The sequence below is a fragment of the Taudactylus pleione genome, unplaced genomic scaffold, assembly GCF_031769625.1.
Source record: "Taudactylus pleione unplaced genomic scaffold, aTauple2 ptg000079l, whole genome shotgun sequence".
NCBI lineage: Eukaryota > Metazoa > Chordata > Amphibia > Anura > Myobatrachidae > Taudactylus > Taudactylus pleione.
In genome coordinates, this window is record NW_028284481.1 from 2,532,270 (window position 1) to 2,546,838 (window position 14,569).

The 14,569-nt window shown below is 49.2% G+C and overlaps 1 protein-coding gene across 1 annotated transcript in view; it reads right to left on the minus strand.

Moving 5' to 3' along the window:
* The window catches only part of ALK (ALK receptor tyrosine kinase), a 1,123,220-nt gene that overhangs the window by 94,144 nt on the left and 1,014,507 nt on the right, over nucleotides 1-14,569 (minus strand). Inside the window, exon 14 of the mRNA XM_088467953.1 lies at nucleotides 7,806-7,937. Coding sequence (XP_088324079.1) covers nucleotides 7,806-7,937 — 132 coding nt within the window. The remainder of the gene's footprint in view (nucleotides 1-7,805; nucleotides 7,938-14,569) is intronic.

Here is a 14,569-nt window from a genome sequence, read left to right on the forward strand (position 1 = left end):
CCAGCAGACTGCCATATCTGGTCTGGATGCTCCTCCAGCGAGGGAATAGATAGACTTAAGGTACACCTCCAGCTTACGGTCTGTAGCGTACGTCAGAGAAGACATGGACGGCATAGGTAAAGTCGTACTCTTTACTAAGCGCGTCACATGAGAATCCACCTGAGGCGGAGACTCCCATTTAGTGAAATAATCTTCCGCAAAGGGGTAAGAATGGGCCAGATGTTTGTGAGGTTGAAATCTCTTTCCAGCTGGGTCTGCCGGAGTAAGAACCTGTTGAGGGGGCACTGCACCATTACCATCTGTCCCGCAACCCCTAGTACGGGAGACGGGACTATCACCTGTTGTGCGAACCCCAATTGGGGAAACGCAGGGGGGGCTGTCAACCTATTCACAAGGACATTCAAGGCCTGTGCAAAACAAGCCTAAGGTGGTTTCTGGGAGGTCCTGGGTACAGCAGAGGTACCAGGAATGGCTAAGCATGTACCATCCTGAAGTACCGCTCCCTCCCCCACGCCTGCTTTACATCTGGAGCAGGAAAATCGGAGGTGCACCCATAGACACAGAATACTCACTGGACATATTGGTATTAGGGATTTCATAAATCCGAACCCTCCTGAGCCCCCCCGATCCGAGCCAGGAACTGAGTCCGGCTCGGGTTTTCCTGCCTGACTCGGACCTGAAATCGAGGCAAAACGTCATCATCCCATTGTTGGATCTTGCAAGTTTTGGATTCTATAAAAGGTCCCCGCTTCGGCGCCATTTTTCACTCCGGTTGTGGACAGTGAAGAGGGAGGGTGGGAGTTAGGGCTGGCTGGGTTGTGTTGTGCTGCTGATGTCCATAGGTGCTGTGTCCACTCCAAAGTCCATAGGAGCTGGCTGGGCTGTGTTGTGCTGCTGTTGGCCATAGGGGATGGCTGGGCTGTGTTGTGCTGCTGTTGTCCATAGGGGCTGGCTGGGCTGTGTTGTCCTACTGTTGTCAACAGGGTCTGGCTGGGCTGTGTCGTGCAGTCAGTTGTACATAGGAGCTGGCTGGGCTGTGTTGTGCAGTGTCCCATAAAGGCTGTAGCCCTAAAGGGGTGCTGTAGTGTTGTCCAGGGGGTGATCTGTCCTTCAGGGGTGCTCCCCCCAAGTGCAAGAAAAACAATTATTTTTTCCTGTGTTTGTGAATTGTGTGCGCTGCAGCCGCACGTGCATAAACAAAGTAGCAGCGCCAAGCGTGCGCTTGTGTCATAAATCAAGGTCCCGGCTGGCTCGTCCGTTAAAGGGTGGTGTAACCGCCAAAGTGCACTCCAAAAAAAAATTAAAGTAGCAGATGGTTGCAAAGGACCGTTCATTATCCCAGAGAGGAAGTAGGAACACCACTTCTTTTACTAAGCAATTGACCCTCCAACAGTCCTTAGCGAGGAGGATGAAATGCGACAGCAGTCATCCTGAAGCAAAACGTATATCTGAGGCCTTGACTGCTATGTTGGTGTTAGACGTGCGTCCGGTATCCGCCATTAGTGCAGTGGGATTTAGACAATTGATGGAGGTAGTGTGTCCCTGGTACCAAATCCCGTCTAGATTCCACTTCATTAAGACAGGCGATACCGAGAATGAACAGAGAAGTCAGAAAAAGTGTCCTCAGTGTCCTAAAAGATGCGGTTGTACCCAATGTCTACTTAACCACGGACATGTGGACAAGTGGAACAGGGCAGACTAAGGACTATATGACTGTTACAGCCCACTGGGTAGATGTATCGCCTTACGCAGCAACAACAGCAGCGTCACCAGTAGCAGCAGCTCAGAAATGCCAGCTCGTTCCAAGGCAGGCTATGCTGTGTATTACCGGTTTCAGTAAGAGGCACACCGCCGACAACCTCTTAGAGAAACTGAGGGAAATCATCGCCCAATGGCTTACCCCACTTAGACTCTCCTGGGGATTTGTGATATCTGACAACACCACCAATATTGTGCGGGCATTACATCTGGGCAAATTCCAGCACGTCCCATGTTTTGCTCACACAATAAACTTGGTGGTGCAGAATTTTCTGAAAAGCGACAGGGGCGTGCAGGAGACGCTTTGGGTGGCCCGAAAAATTTCTGGCCACTTTCGCCATTCAGCAACTGCGTGCCGAAGACTGGAGCGCCAGCAAACACTCTTGAACCTGCCCCGCCATCACCTGAAGCAAGAGGTTGTGACGCGGTGGAACTCAACCCTCTATATGCTTCAGAGGATGGAGGAGCAGCAAAAGGCCATACAAGCCTATACATCCACCTATGACATAGGCAAAGGAGGGGGTATGCACCTGACTCAAGCGCAGTGGAGAATGATTTCCGTGTTGTGCAAGGTTCTCCAGCCCTTCGAACTTGCCACACGTGAAGTCAGTTCAGACACTGCCAGCTTGAGTCAGGTCATTCCCCTCATCAGGCTTTTGCAGAAGCAGCTGGAGAAAGTGAAGGAGGAGCTAAGACGGAGCGATTCCGCTCGGCATGTGGGACTTGTGGATGAAGCCCTTCATTCGCTTTGCCAGGATTCCAGGGTGGTCAATCTGTTGAAATCAGACCACTACGTTTTGGCCACCGTGCTCGATCCTAGGTTTAAAGCCTATGTGGTGTCTCTCTTTCCGGCCGACACAAGCCTGCAGAGGTGCAAAGACCTGCTGGTGAACACACTGTCAGCTGAAGCGGAACGTGACACGTCAACGGCTCCTTCTTCATTTTCTCCTGCAACTGGGGCTGCCAGGAAAAAACTTAGGTATCCTAAGCAACCCGCTGGCGGTGATGCAGGGCAGGCAGGACCAAGTTTGGACATCTGGTCCGGACTGAAGGACCTGGCAACAATTTCTGACATGTCTACTGTCACTGCATATGATACTGTCACCATTGACAGAATGGTGGAGGATTACATCGGTGACAGCATCCAAGTAGGCATGGCAGACAGTCCATACCTGTACTGGCAGGAAAAAGAGGCAATTTGGAGGCCCCTGTACAAACTGGCTCTATTTTACCTGAGTTGCCCCCCCTCCAGTGTGTACTCCGAAAGAGTGTTTAGTGCAGCCGGGAACCTTGTCAGCGAAAGGCGTAGGAGGTTGCTTCCACAGAATGTGGAGAAGATGATGTTCATCAAAATTAATTATCAGCTCTTCCAGGGAGACCAGCCTCCAGAAGGTACAGAGGGACCTGTGGTGGTGGATTCAAGTGGGGACGAGTTAATACTTTGTGAGGATGAGGATGTACACACTGAAGAGGGTGAGGAATCGGTGGATGAGGAGGATGAGGATGACATCTTGCCTCCATAGAGCCAGTTTGTGCAGGGACACATTAATTGCCAGCTTGTTTTGTGGGGGCCCAAACGAACCAATCATTTCAGCCACAGTTGTGTGGCAGACCCTGGCGCTGAAATGATTGGTTTGTTAAAGTGTGCATGTCCTGTTTATACAACATAAGGGTGGGTGGGAGGGCCCAAGGACAATTCCATCTTGCACCTCTTTTTTTTCTTTGCATTATGTACAGTTTGGGGCCTAGTTTTTCAAACTGCCATCCTGTCTGCCACTGCAGTTTCACGCCTAGATGGGTCACGTGTTTGTGCCGCCCACTCGTGTCGCTTAGCATAGTCATCCAGCTACCTCGGTGCAACGTTTTGGACATAAAAACACTATTGTGAGGTGTGAGGTGTTCAGAATAGACTGGAAATGAGTGGAAATTAAGGTTATTGAGGTTAATAATAGCATAGGAGCAGAAAAACCTACAAATTCTGTGATTTTAGCTGTTTTTATGCTTTTTTAAAAAAAAATACAGATCCAAAACACAAAACCCAGAACCCAAAACACGGAAGGGTGGTTTTGGCAAAACCAATCCAGATCCAAAACATGAAGAAAGATCCAGATCCAAAACCAAAACACAAAACACGAAAAGTGGCCGGTGCACACCCCTAATATATATATATATACTATGTAGAGAAAAGTGATTGGACACTGACAGCAAATAGATCAACCAGATTTTATTGACGTCAGTACTTTGTAGGTCCACCACGTGCAGTGATTACTGCGGACGCCCTTCTTGGCAAACTGTCCACAAGTTCCTGGACAACAGCTGCCGCTATGTTTTGCCATAACGCCTTAAGTACAGTGACCGACTGTGACACTGAAGAAGATCGAGTCGGCCTAGAACGCACCCGTCACTCCAATTCCTCCCAGAGGTTCTCCATGGGGTTAAGATCTGGACTCTGAGCTGGCCAGTACATCCAGGTTACCGAATGCTCTGTATCTCAGCCCAGCGTCGCCCTGGAAACATGACAGGTGGCATTGTCGTACTGATAAAAACATTAGTTGTTTCTGTAAACCTGCCACAATGTAGGGAGCACAGAGTTATCAAGATCATCTTTATACTTCTCAGAGCTTCAAACCAGCTGAAACAGCCCCACAGCACAGTACAGCACAGCACAGCTCAGCACAGCACAGCACAGCACTGTACAACATTTCAATTGCGAGAGGGTGTCCAATCACTTTTGCCTACGTAGTGTATATAAGAAAACAGGTGATTTTGATGATTACATTTTACATTTGCCAATATCCTTTTCTTATACAGCGTTTAACAATTGTTTTAATCGCTGTTACTTTTTACTCCTCCCGACATTCTCTTATCGACAAGCTGCAACAATCTTTCCAGTTCAGTTTGCAATTATTGGGCAGCGAAGAATTGTCAGCTAAACTCCCCAGATCTGCTTCTATTGCTGTAAGAGCGGAGAGGGAGCGTTATTAATGACCGTCACCGGTTTAATATCCATTCTATCAGCAAGCGGCACTCTGCTTGTTGTCAAGTACATGTCAGAGGTATATTAATTGTCTTGAACTGGGTAAACGGAAGCTGAGAAAAGGCCAACACTTCTACCATGAGTAATAATTAAAAGTAATATTTCACCGCTGTTACAGTATGGAACCACAGCTAAATGATACACAAATTATAAATAAAACCACCCAGACAACTTTACTTACTGCCAGAGATCGGATTGACGAGAGCTGCAGAAACATATCTGGAATCTGGATGAAAGTCTGAGATTTTATATTTGTGGAAAAATCACCATTTTGGCTTTTGCCGTTTTTTGCCCATTTGGAAACGACCTTTATGAATAAAAACTTTGACGAGGTAAAAATCGTTATTTTTAGAGTTTTGTTACCAGGATCATCGCCCACCAGTTGCCTTTCTATTGTATTCTGTGGCTCTGCTAGTAAAGCATCTGATTTAGAGATGTACGCTAACCCGATGGTTAGCGCACATCTCCGATGGTTGGAGGACTGCGCATGTGCAGCCCTCCGACTGCGTGACCGCTCGCAGTATGTCCCAGCCGCAGCCTGACTGATAGGCTGCGGTGTTTGGGAGGCGGAGTGGGGGCGTTCACTGGCAGCGTTCCCGGAAACGGGAGAGTGTCGCCTCCGTTTTCCGGGAGAGACGAGGCCAGGGTCTGCGTGGGTGCACGTGGGACTTCCTGGACTTGCAAGCTGCCAGGACACGAAAGCTTTAGCTCCTGCAGCCTGGCCAATGGAACATCGACAACAATCCCGACCGATGGTCGCGATTGTTTCGATGGTGACCCCAGGGACCCCTGGGATCACGCAAATGCAGCAAGGAGGTGTGTGGCACCTCCTTCTGCATTTGCATTTTAAATGGGCGGAATTGCACAGTCGCCTGTGTACCACCTGTGTGCGTGGCTGTGTAATTCCGTTCACCTCTGAATCAGAGGGAGGTTAGGTTTAGGCATTAGGAGGGGAGGTGAGGTTCAGGCACCGGGGAGGGAGGGTTAGGGGTAGGGAGAGAGGAAGGGTTAGGATACCTACCGACAGGTGTTGGTATCCTAACCCTGTCGGGATGTCGGCGTTGGGATTTTGACAGCCGGGCTCCCGAGCGCCAGCATCCCGTACCCATACCCCATAATAATTGCATTCATTTTCTTTTTTTAATCCCGTTTAATTTAAGACACTGTTTTGTGTTTGTATTTCTGTGAGTCAGTGTCTTATACTTTCTATACAATACGTATTGTGACTTTGTATCGCACAATCTGCGACTTTATGCAAATGCCGCTACAAACTCCTTCCATCATGTACATCTGTACCGGCCAATATGTAAGTTCTGAGACGCCCACTTTTAGCGCCCGTGCACGCTGCAGTGCTGATTGGGGCGTCCTTAGACGCCACCATCGGTCGCATCATCGAAACTTGCATCATCCTTATGGCAGGTGCGGCTTCTTCTGTGCCTCCTATGCCTGCGACTGTGCGCCTGTGAACGCAGCTGCTCTCACCGACACGCCCCCGACACTCCCAAAACACGCCCGCTGATTGGACCATTTTTGTGTGCATTTCTAGCTACCGCCCCTGATACCGTCTGACTCTGTGTAACGCAGGACCTTTTAGACATGTTTGCGCACGCTCAGTTGCACAATAATTGCTCAACTACGTGAACATCAGCATTGCGAGCAGATTGCGTTTCAAATCACGCCCTTTGTGATCTCAGAGGATCCACGCCTCAGATAGTCTTGGTTGCTATAATGTTACATTTATGGTAAATCATTGTTTGGTTCATAATAGGGATGTGCGGGCTCGGATTAGTTCAGATTTTCCCGCCAAATTCAGATTTTTCCCGCCAAAAATCGGGTCTTGGAAAGAGGCACGACGACATCTTTCATGGACAAACATCATCAATCCTGGACAAAAGTCCATGAAAGATGACGTTGTGCCTCTTTCTGAGACCCGATTCTTGGCGGGAAAAATCAGAAATTGGCGGGAAAATCCAAACTACTCCGAGCCTGCACATCCCTAGTTCATTATAACTCATTACATTAGGTTGAGATAATATTTTGAGATAAGCCAGGGAGTAGCGGAAGACTTTCCTCAGAGCGTCAGCTCTAGAACTAAATCTTAGTGGTGGTAGAAGTGGGTAGCCAATAATGAGTGTGACATATAATATTGGGGGAATTTAGTCATTTTTAGACAGACCAGGTGGGTTTGTTTTAATGAACTTTTTCACACCCACACATCACAGACAGATGCACCTTTAGAGAGGAGGGGGCCCCTGTGCATTCTCAGGGCCTGATTCAGACCCGCTCGCGAGCGCTGAGCGCTCGCAAGCAGGTCGATGTTGCCCAAGTGCGGAGGCGGCTCCGTCGTGCGCATGCGCGAGACCCGAATAACGACGGGAACGCCTACCGTCTGGGGCCGGCCTCACTGACATCCGTAGTGATGTCAGTGGGAGAGATTTCGGCTCTGATAGAGCCAAAAGCGCTCCAGGGCTTCCGGCAACGAGACCCTACCGCAAGGGTTTCGTCGCAAGCCCGATGGTCGCGATGGTCTTGACCATCGCGACCATCATTTTGGCCACTCGCTATAGCTGTGGGTGGTCACCCACAGCTATGCGAGCGGCCAGGAGGCCGCTCCAAACACTAAGAGGGACGGCCCTGATTCAGAGCGAGCGCTCTGTCAGAGCGTCCGGCTCTGAATCAGGGCCTCTGTACGGGCCTCCTCCACTCTCCACAGCTCTGAATAGACTCTAGCACGTGCCAGAGATTACTGCTCATGCGCAGGTCTTCGGGAAAATGGCGCCCATGCCATTGTCTCTGTCATTCCTCTACTGCGCCTGCACAAATCTATGAAAGAATGATCGCTGCACAATGTTCCCAGGTGATTTGTGCGGAGAAACTAAAAAAAAAACCCCTGACTTGTTTATTACATACAGGAACTTTTGTAATAGTCAAAGGTGATGGATAATTTCACAACAGCCCATTCTAGAGTCACTGTTATGGATGACTGTCTTTATCCGAAGTTGTACTTTACCTTGAAAATGTACGACGCTCCTCCCCCGCCCCCGCCTCCTCCTGCCCATTCATTTACGCTCCCGTTAATTCTCATCTCCTCTTCTATCTCGTTATTCTCTCCGATGCAGACCATTTTCAGAACGGGATCAGTCTGTGCAGGGAAATAAAGAGAGAGTAATGCTTATAGGGATGTTAGCGTCTCCAGCAGATTACATACTGGGAAATAATGTCACAGTGGAAAAGCTGACGATCTCTATCTCCACAATAAAGCGTGACAGCGCAGTATCTATATTACTGCTGTCTGTGCCCTGACGACTTCCAATAAAGGTAGCGGAATAGGGAACATGGTGTTTACCCTGCAGGCAATGTCCTCGCTGATTACGTGCAGATGAAAAGAAGTAGTTTACTTACTGCTGGGCTCGTAGACTTTCTCCGCTGATCCCTTACATTGTGGGCGTTTGCTCTCGTGTCTATGTGCTGCGGCCGGGCCACGTGGCGCCAGATTCATTATAAGGGGAACAATTAAAAGCAGCCATGAGGGACGCCACAGGGGCTTCCTAAAATGGATCCCACACCCAGAGCCTGATGTCTAGTCCGCGCTCAGGGGCTCATTCAGGAGCGGTAATGCAATCACAGCTGTATACTCTCACGGATCGCAGTTGCTAATATATGATAATGCCTTCCAGCACAGCCCGGCATAGGGACGCCCACTGCCGCCTTCTCATATCCCGCCTGATGATGTGCAACAGTGTAAACATTGGTAACATCGGCGCACATCGGCCAGTCACGCAGCGTGAAGGCAGCTGCAAACACTGCAGCTCTCCTGACACGCAGAGCGCTAGATGCGTATATAGCCTGCCGTGCATACGCTAGAAGCTAGATGCGTATACAGCCTTCCATACATGCGCTAGATGCGTATACAGCCTGCCGAGCATGCGCGGTTAGCTAAATACCACTAGATGCGGCCGCATTCAAACTTTTCTGCAACTCAGAATTAGGCCAAGAGTGATCTCTGGAAATAAGGGATCTATTTACTAAGCCTTGGATGGAGATAAAGTACCAGCCAATTAGCTCCTGTCACTTTAGAGGCTTAGTAAGTAGACACCATAAGTCAGTTAAATAACTCCACTCTTATGGGGTCTATTAAGAATTCTCTCCCATTTGCTCATTTGTATCTGTCCGCCTTTGACTCATATCTGTCCCCCTCCTCATGCATATTTCCCTCTGTCGTGTTTGCCCCCATTTGTCCCTCATCCCTAGTCTTCCATTTCCGCTGCCAGATCCACATTCTCCATTCTCCAGCTGCTTAGTAGAGAATGAGATTGGACACTTAGTAGAGAATGAGATTGGACACTTAGTAGAGAATGAGATTGGACACTTAGTAGAGAATGAGATTGGACACTTAGGCCCTGATTCAGAGCCGGACGCTCTGACCAGAGCGCTCGCTCTGAATCGGGGCCCACCTCCATTAATATGGAGCGTCCTCCTGGACGCTCGTATAGCTGTGGGTCACCACCACAGCATATACGAGCGTGCAGGATGATGGTCGCGATGGTCTTGACCATCGCGACCATCGCCACTGCGAGCAACAGCCTGTGGTTGAGGTTTTCAACCGCAAGGCCAGGAGTGATTTTGGCTCTATCAGAGCCAAAATCACTCCCACTGACATCACTAGTGATGTCAGTGGGGCCGGCTTCAGACGGTAGGCGTTCCCTTGGGAACGCCTCCATCTGGCAGGCACGCCCCCGGCACGCCCACCAAAGGGGGCGTGCTGTCAGTCAACATCGACAGCACGCCCCCTTTGATGAGACACTCCGAGCGAAGGAAAGTCCTTCACTCGGCACGTCTCGCGCATGCGCACGACGGAGCTCCCTCCGTCGTGCGCATGCGCAGTGCAGACCATCGACCCACTTGCAAGCGGACAGCCGCTCGCGAGTGGGTCTGAATGAGGGCCTTAGTAGAGAATGAGATTGGACACTTAGTAGAGAATGAGATTGGACACTTAGTAGAGAATGAGATTGGACACTTAGTAGAGAATGAGATTGGACACTTAGTAGAGAATGAGATTGGACACTTAGTAGAGAATGAGATTGGACACTTTCCAGTTTTGAACACTTGGGGGAGATCTATATGGTGAGGTCATAACACACTGATCCTGCCACCACCATTGTACAGGACATGCTAGCGATTCCTATGTTACAAAGAAGGGAACTGTGTAACAGACAAGGGTCCAGCTGGGACCTCACGGTCCTGGGGACAGGTTTCAACGGAATCTGTATGATTTACCGGCAGTGAACATGCCGACAGGGGACGGTAAGTAGCCTAACCCTACCCCTCTCCCTCCTTAACCATAACCCTCCCCCAGTGGTGCCTAACCCTAACCTCCCCTCGGTGGTGTCTAGCGTTCCCACCCTGCCCTATTTCTAAAGGGCAGGAAGCACCCTGCCCCCCAGCATGGCGCTTCGCTGAAACAGCCTGCGGGTTCTGTCCCCTCCCGTGGGCCACAGTGCCCCGTGGGTGGGGAAAACAGCGGTGCACCGTTCACCGCCGGTGAATGGATTCACAGTGACTGGAGCGCTTGGGGGCTGCCCGGCATGTCCGTTAGTGCCAGGCACGCCCCCAAGAGTGACGAAAAGGGGACGCGTCATAAAGACATACCCTCTTTTACTTAGCCATGCCGCCTTTTCGGGCACATGCAGAAGTGCCTTTTCTCTAGGTCTGGCGCCCTGCCCAGCGCCAGACCTAGCGTGAACACTAGGTGTTTAACCCTAACCTCCCCTTGGTGGTGCCTAAACCTAACCCCCCCTTCCGGCACCCTAAACCTAACCCTCCACGGGCAGTGCCTAACCCTAACCTCCCCCGGTGGAGCCTAACCCTAACTCCCCTTGTCCGCAGCCTAACCCTCCTCGGTTGATGGCTAACCCTAGCCCACCAAGGCAGGTCCCTAAACCTAACCCCCCCATACCCCGCCTCACCCTAACCTGCATACTTCCCTTCGGGATGCTGGCGGTCGGAATGCCGACATCGGTATCTTGATTCCTTAGGGATGCCGGCGTCGACATTTAACTGGATCGTGTTTCGACCACTGCCACCTCTCTAGCTGTAACACCATTATTGCATGCTGACAGTCCCATAGGTAACATAACAATTATACTTTCATCTGCGGTTTCCCAAATGTGCTACTTCCAGAGGAAGAAAAATATCTTCATAAATTGCTGCATTCCTCCAGGACATAACTCAGTGAGGACTAACGTTTCTGCCTGGGTGATTGCATTACTGACACCTACAAAGTGGATGCTCCACTAATAACAGGCAGCCTTTCACCTATTGCGCCATTAGATAGGAGTTCTGCAAGGAGGCAACTAATGGACAGAGACGTGATCTCCCCTCTCTACATCATCCCCATAAAAGGGGCTCAAAACCGGAAAGCTGAGACAGATTCAACGTATAATGAAGTGCCGTGAATTTCAAGAACACTGAAATAATGAAATTACATTATAAAGCACCTTCCCATCGAGAGCTACTGATTACAATCCAATTTACTAGATAAACTCCTAACCAGTGGTGCATAATCCAATTAATCCAATTAATGTAATAGCCCCATATATCTGTTCTAGAGCACCATAAATTTATATAGTATTTCTGTTTTATTGAAGCGGTACTAAATATACTTGCTAAAAAATATATATATAGAATTTTCTCTTTCTTTGGATGTTTGATTTCAATAAAAATATAGTAATTTGAAGGAATACCGATATAAAACTAAAACACTCTGGGGGCGCATTCAGTTAGGTGCGAGTCTGATCCTGCCAGGCGAATTCACTGCAAATTCACATTGCAAATAACATTTGCAATTCAATTCCAAACTCGCATTTCTTTTTCAGAGTAAATTTGTCTGAGCAGGGGAAAAAGTAAGGAAAATCTTTAATTTTAAGGTAAGAATGTCAGGACTTGCTTCAGAACCCCTCGGGTTCTGAAGCAATTCCTAATTAGGCATTTGGAAATGTTCAATTAACTTAAGGCCAATACATATCATTTTTGTTGTGAAATAAAAAATACATGGTCTCAAATTACCCCAAAATAAGATTTTTAGCTAAATAATTCACCCCAAATTTGATGAAAGTATTTATTTCAACAAAAAATTTTTTTTACATTTTTTTGCAAATTTTTTAAGTCGTCTCAAATTACCCCAAAATCGTGTTTTCTACTTTTTTTTGCATTTTCCGTTCGATTCCTTTGTAATTAAATAAATTTCTACAGCTTTTTACATTATTTTACTTTAGAAAAAATAAATAAATGCACAAATCAGCCATTTGACACTTTTTAAAAACGTACAGTACTTTCCTTATGGCCACTTACAGTCTTCTATATGATTCTGCTAACATAGTGGTCACTTTTTTGGGGGTCCAGGAAGGTCTCCCAACTTTTTCATGCTATTTTCCCTGTTCGCTTTTTGAACAAAATTTGCACACTCTCACTGCAAGTAGTGCGATTTGGCATTTGTAATTGAATTGTGTGCATCTCTGGTAAGCACGTGGAGGCTAAGGGTGCGGGTTTAAGGCCTTTTGCAAACTCGCGCCTAACTGAATTCCCACCACTTGGTGCCAACAAAGGCCGATTTGTGGAAATTGCCGATATGTGTGCACTATTTGGTTGGTGGTGAACAGAGTACATAGTATACACTAGCGGAATCCCAGATGCAACAGACACCTCAGGACTTAACCAGCAGTTTATTTATTGTGCAGTAATGTGCAGAGCCGTAACCAGTGGTGCATCTATAATGGGTGCAGTGTGTGCCGGGGCTCATGGGCCCTGCACCACACACACTGCACCAATAATATTTTAGACTTACCTGTCCGTGGTTCCACGTCATGTGTCTGTGCTGCTCAGAACACCGGAAAATGGCCGCCGCGGCCATTTTCCCGGTGTTCTGCGCATGCGCAGTAGACTGCGGGAACACTCTAGTGCCTGGAGTCTACTAAGGCTCCGGTGGCTGGCTAGCCGCGTCAGTCGGGCGCTGCCGGCCACCGGGGAGAGAGGAGGGGGCCCTGCACAGGGAGTGCACACGGGCCCCCTCCTCTCTTAAGACGCCCCTGGCCGTAACGAGACTTTTTGATGCCCTAGGCCAGAAAGAGCATTGGCGCCTGCCCCTCCCCCCCGTTCCATTTTCAAATAGGGACATAAAATGCTTGTCTGAAAAAGGGGTGTGGCCTCATAGGGCTAGGCATGAGAAATCTAATTTGTCCCATATGATAATGAAGGGGTACCAATCCAGTCGTATCACTGTTATCCAGGTGTCACTGCTATACAGTGTGAATCCAATGGCTGCAGTGATGATAGTATAATTATGCAGTATAACCAGCTCTATATGTAGGAGTGTGCTGGTGAGGATGAACCTGCTGTAGGATTTATCTGTCGGAACAGCCGTGCACAGGCCTGGAGCCGGCAGTGTAGGTCACTGACTGAAGGCATAGAAAGAGCGCTGCTTGTAGTGTATATGCAGCAAATAGCGGCGTGGAGATCCGTATATGTACCCTGAGCCAGGCAGCTGAACTCACTGGCAAAGGTACTGATGGTAATACCTGACTGCCATCTGAGAGGTCATGTCACAGAGTGCCGGACTCCGGGGTGCACTTACTGGGTCCGGCGACACTGGTCTGTCAGGCAGCGGACAAGGAGTTCAGGGCGCCCGCTGCTGATGCTTCCGGCTCACTCCAGTGGCTGTGACAGGCGGCCGCGGCTCTCCTAGGAGCGCGTGCGCCCTCCTGTGCTAGATTTAAAGGGGCAGGCGCGCCAAACACTAGCACGTTTGGTGTGGGATTTCAAGCTCTCCCTATAAGAGGGAGTCTCTGGCAGCACACAGGTGCCAGAGTATAGGTTCATTTAGCATACTCCAGCGTTCCTGTGATATTCCATTACCTGTTTCTGACCTGGGCTTAGTTTGTGACCCTGATTTCGCCTGACCCCTGGAACTGCATCTGATATCTGGTTTTGACTTCGGCTATTCTCTGGGACCTGTTTACGCCTGCTCCCTGGTACCGTTTAGACCACAGGTTCTCAAACTCGGTCCTCAGGACCCCAAACAGTGCATGTTTTCCAGGTATCCCCACAGAATCACAAGTGAGATAATTAGTTCCACCTGTGGATCTTTTAAAATGTGTCAGTGAGTAAAGCATACACCTGTGCACCTGCTGGGTGACCTGCAAAACGTGAACCATGTGGGGTCCTGAGGACCGAGTTTGAGAACCACTGGTCTAGAGTCAGACCATTTGGTTCTGACCCGGCCTGTCGACTAAGCTGTACGTCTCTTCCACTGCACCCAGAGTTTACCAGCACCTATATAAGGGAACCTATCCTGAGGGCCGCGACCTGTGTGTCGGACGCAGCCAAGTCCATACCTTCTTGCGAGGGTCCCTGGTGAATAGAGCCGACACATTAGACTCCGCGCCTCAGGCATAGGTCTAGCCAACTCCCTAAATACGGGCCGCATCCATAATTCATCCAAGATTTGTGACAGGTCATAGGTTTGAGTCCCGGGTATGACAGTATTTTGAAGTGTGTGTGTTAAATAAAAATGGATGTGACTGAAGGTGCTTGGCGAGGTGGCCAGATGGATGGGGATTAGGCCAGGGAGGAAATAGGGGTGGCCTGGAGATACCGGGGATAAAATAAAAGGAAGTTACAAGTGAGAATGATTATAAACAGAAAATTGACAGCCCCGAGCAGCACCCCCTGCCCTGCGGTGCCCTGTACGGTGGCACGTCGCACCACCCTAGTTACGGC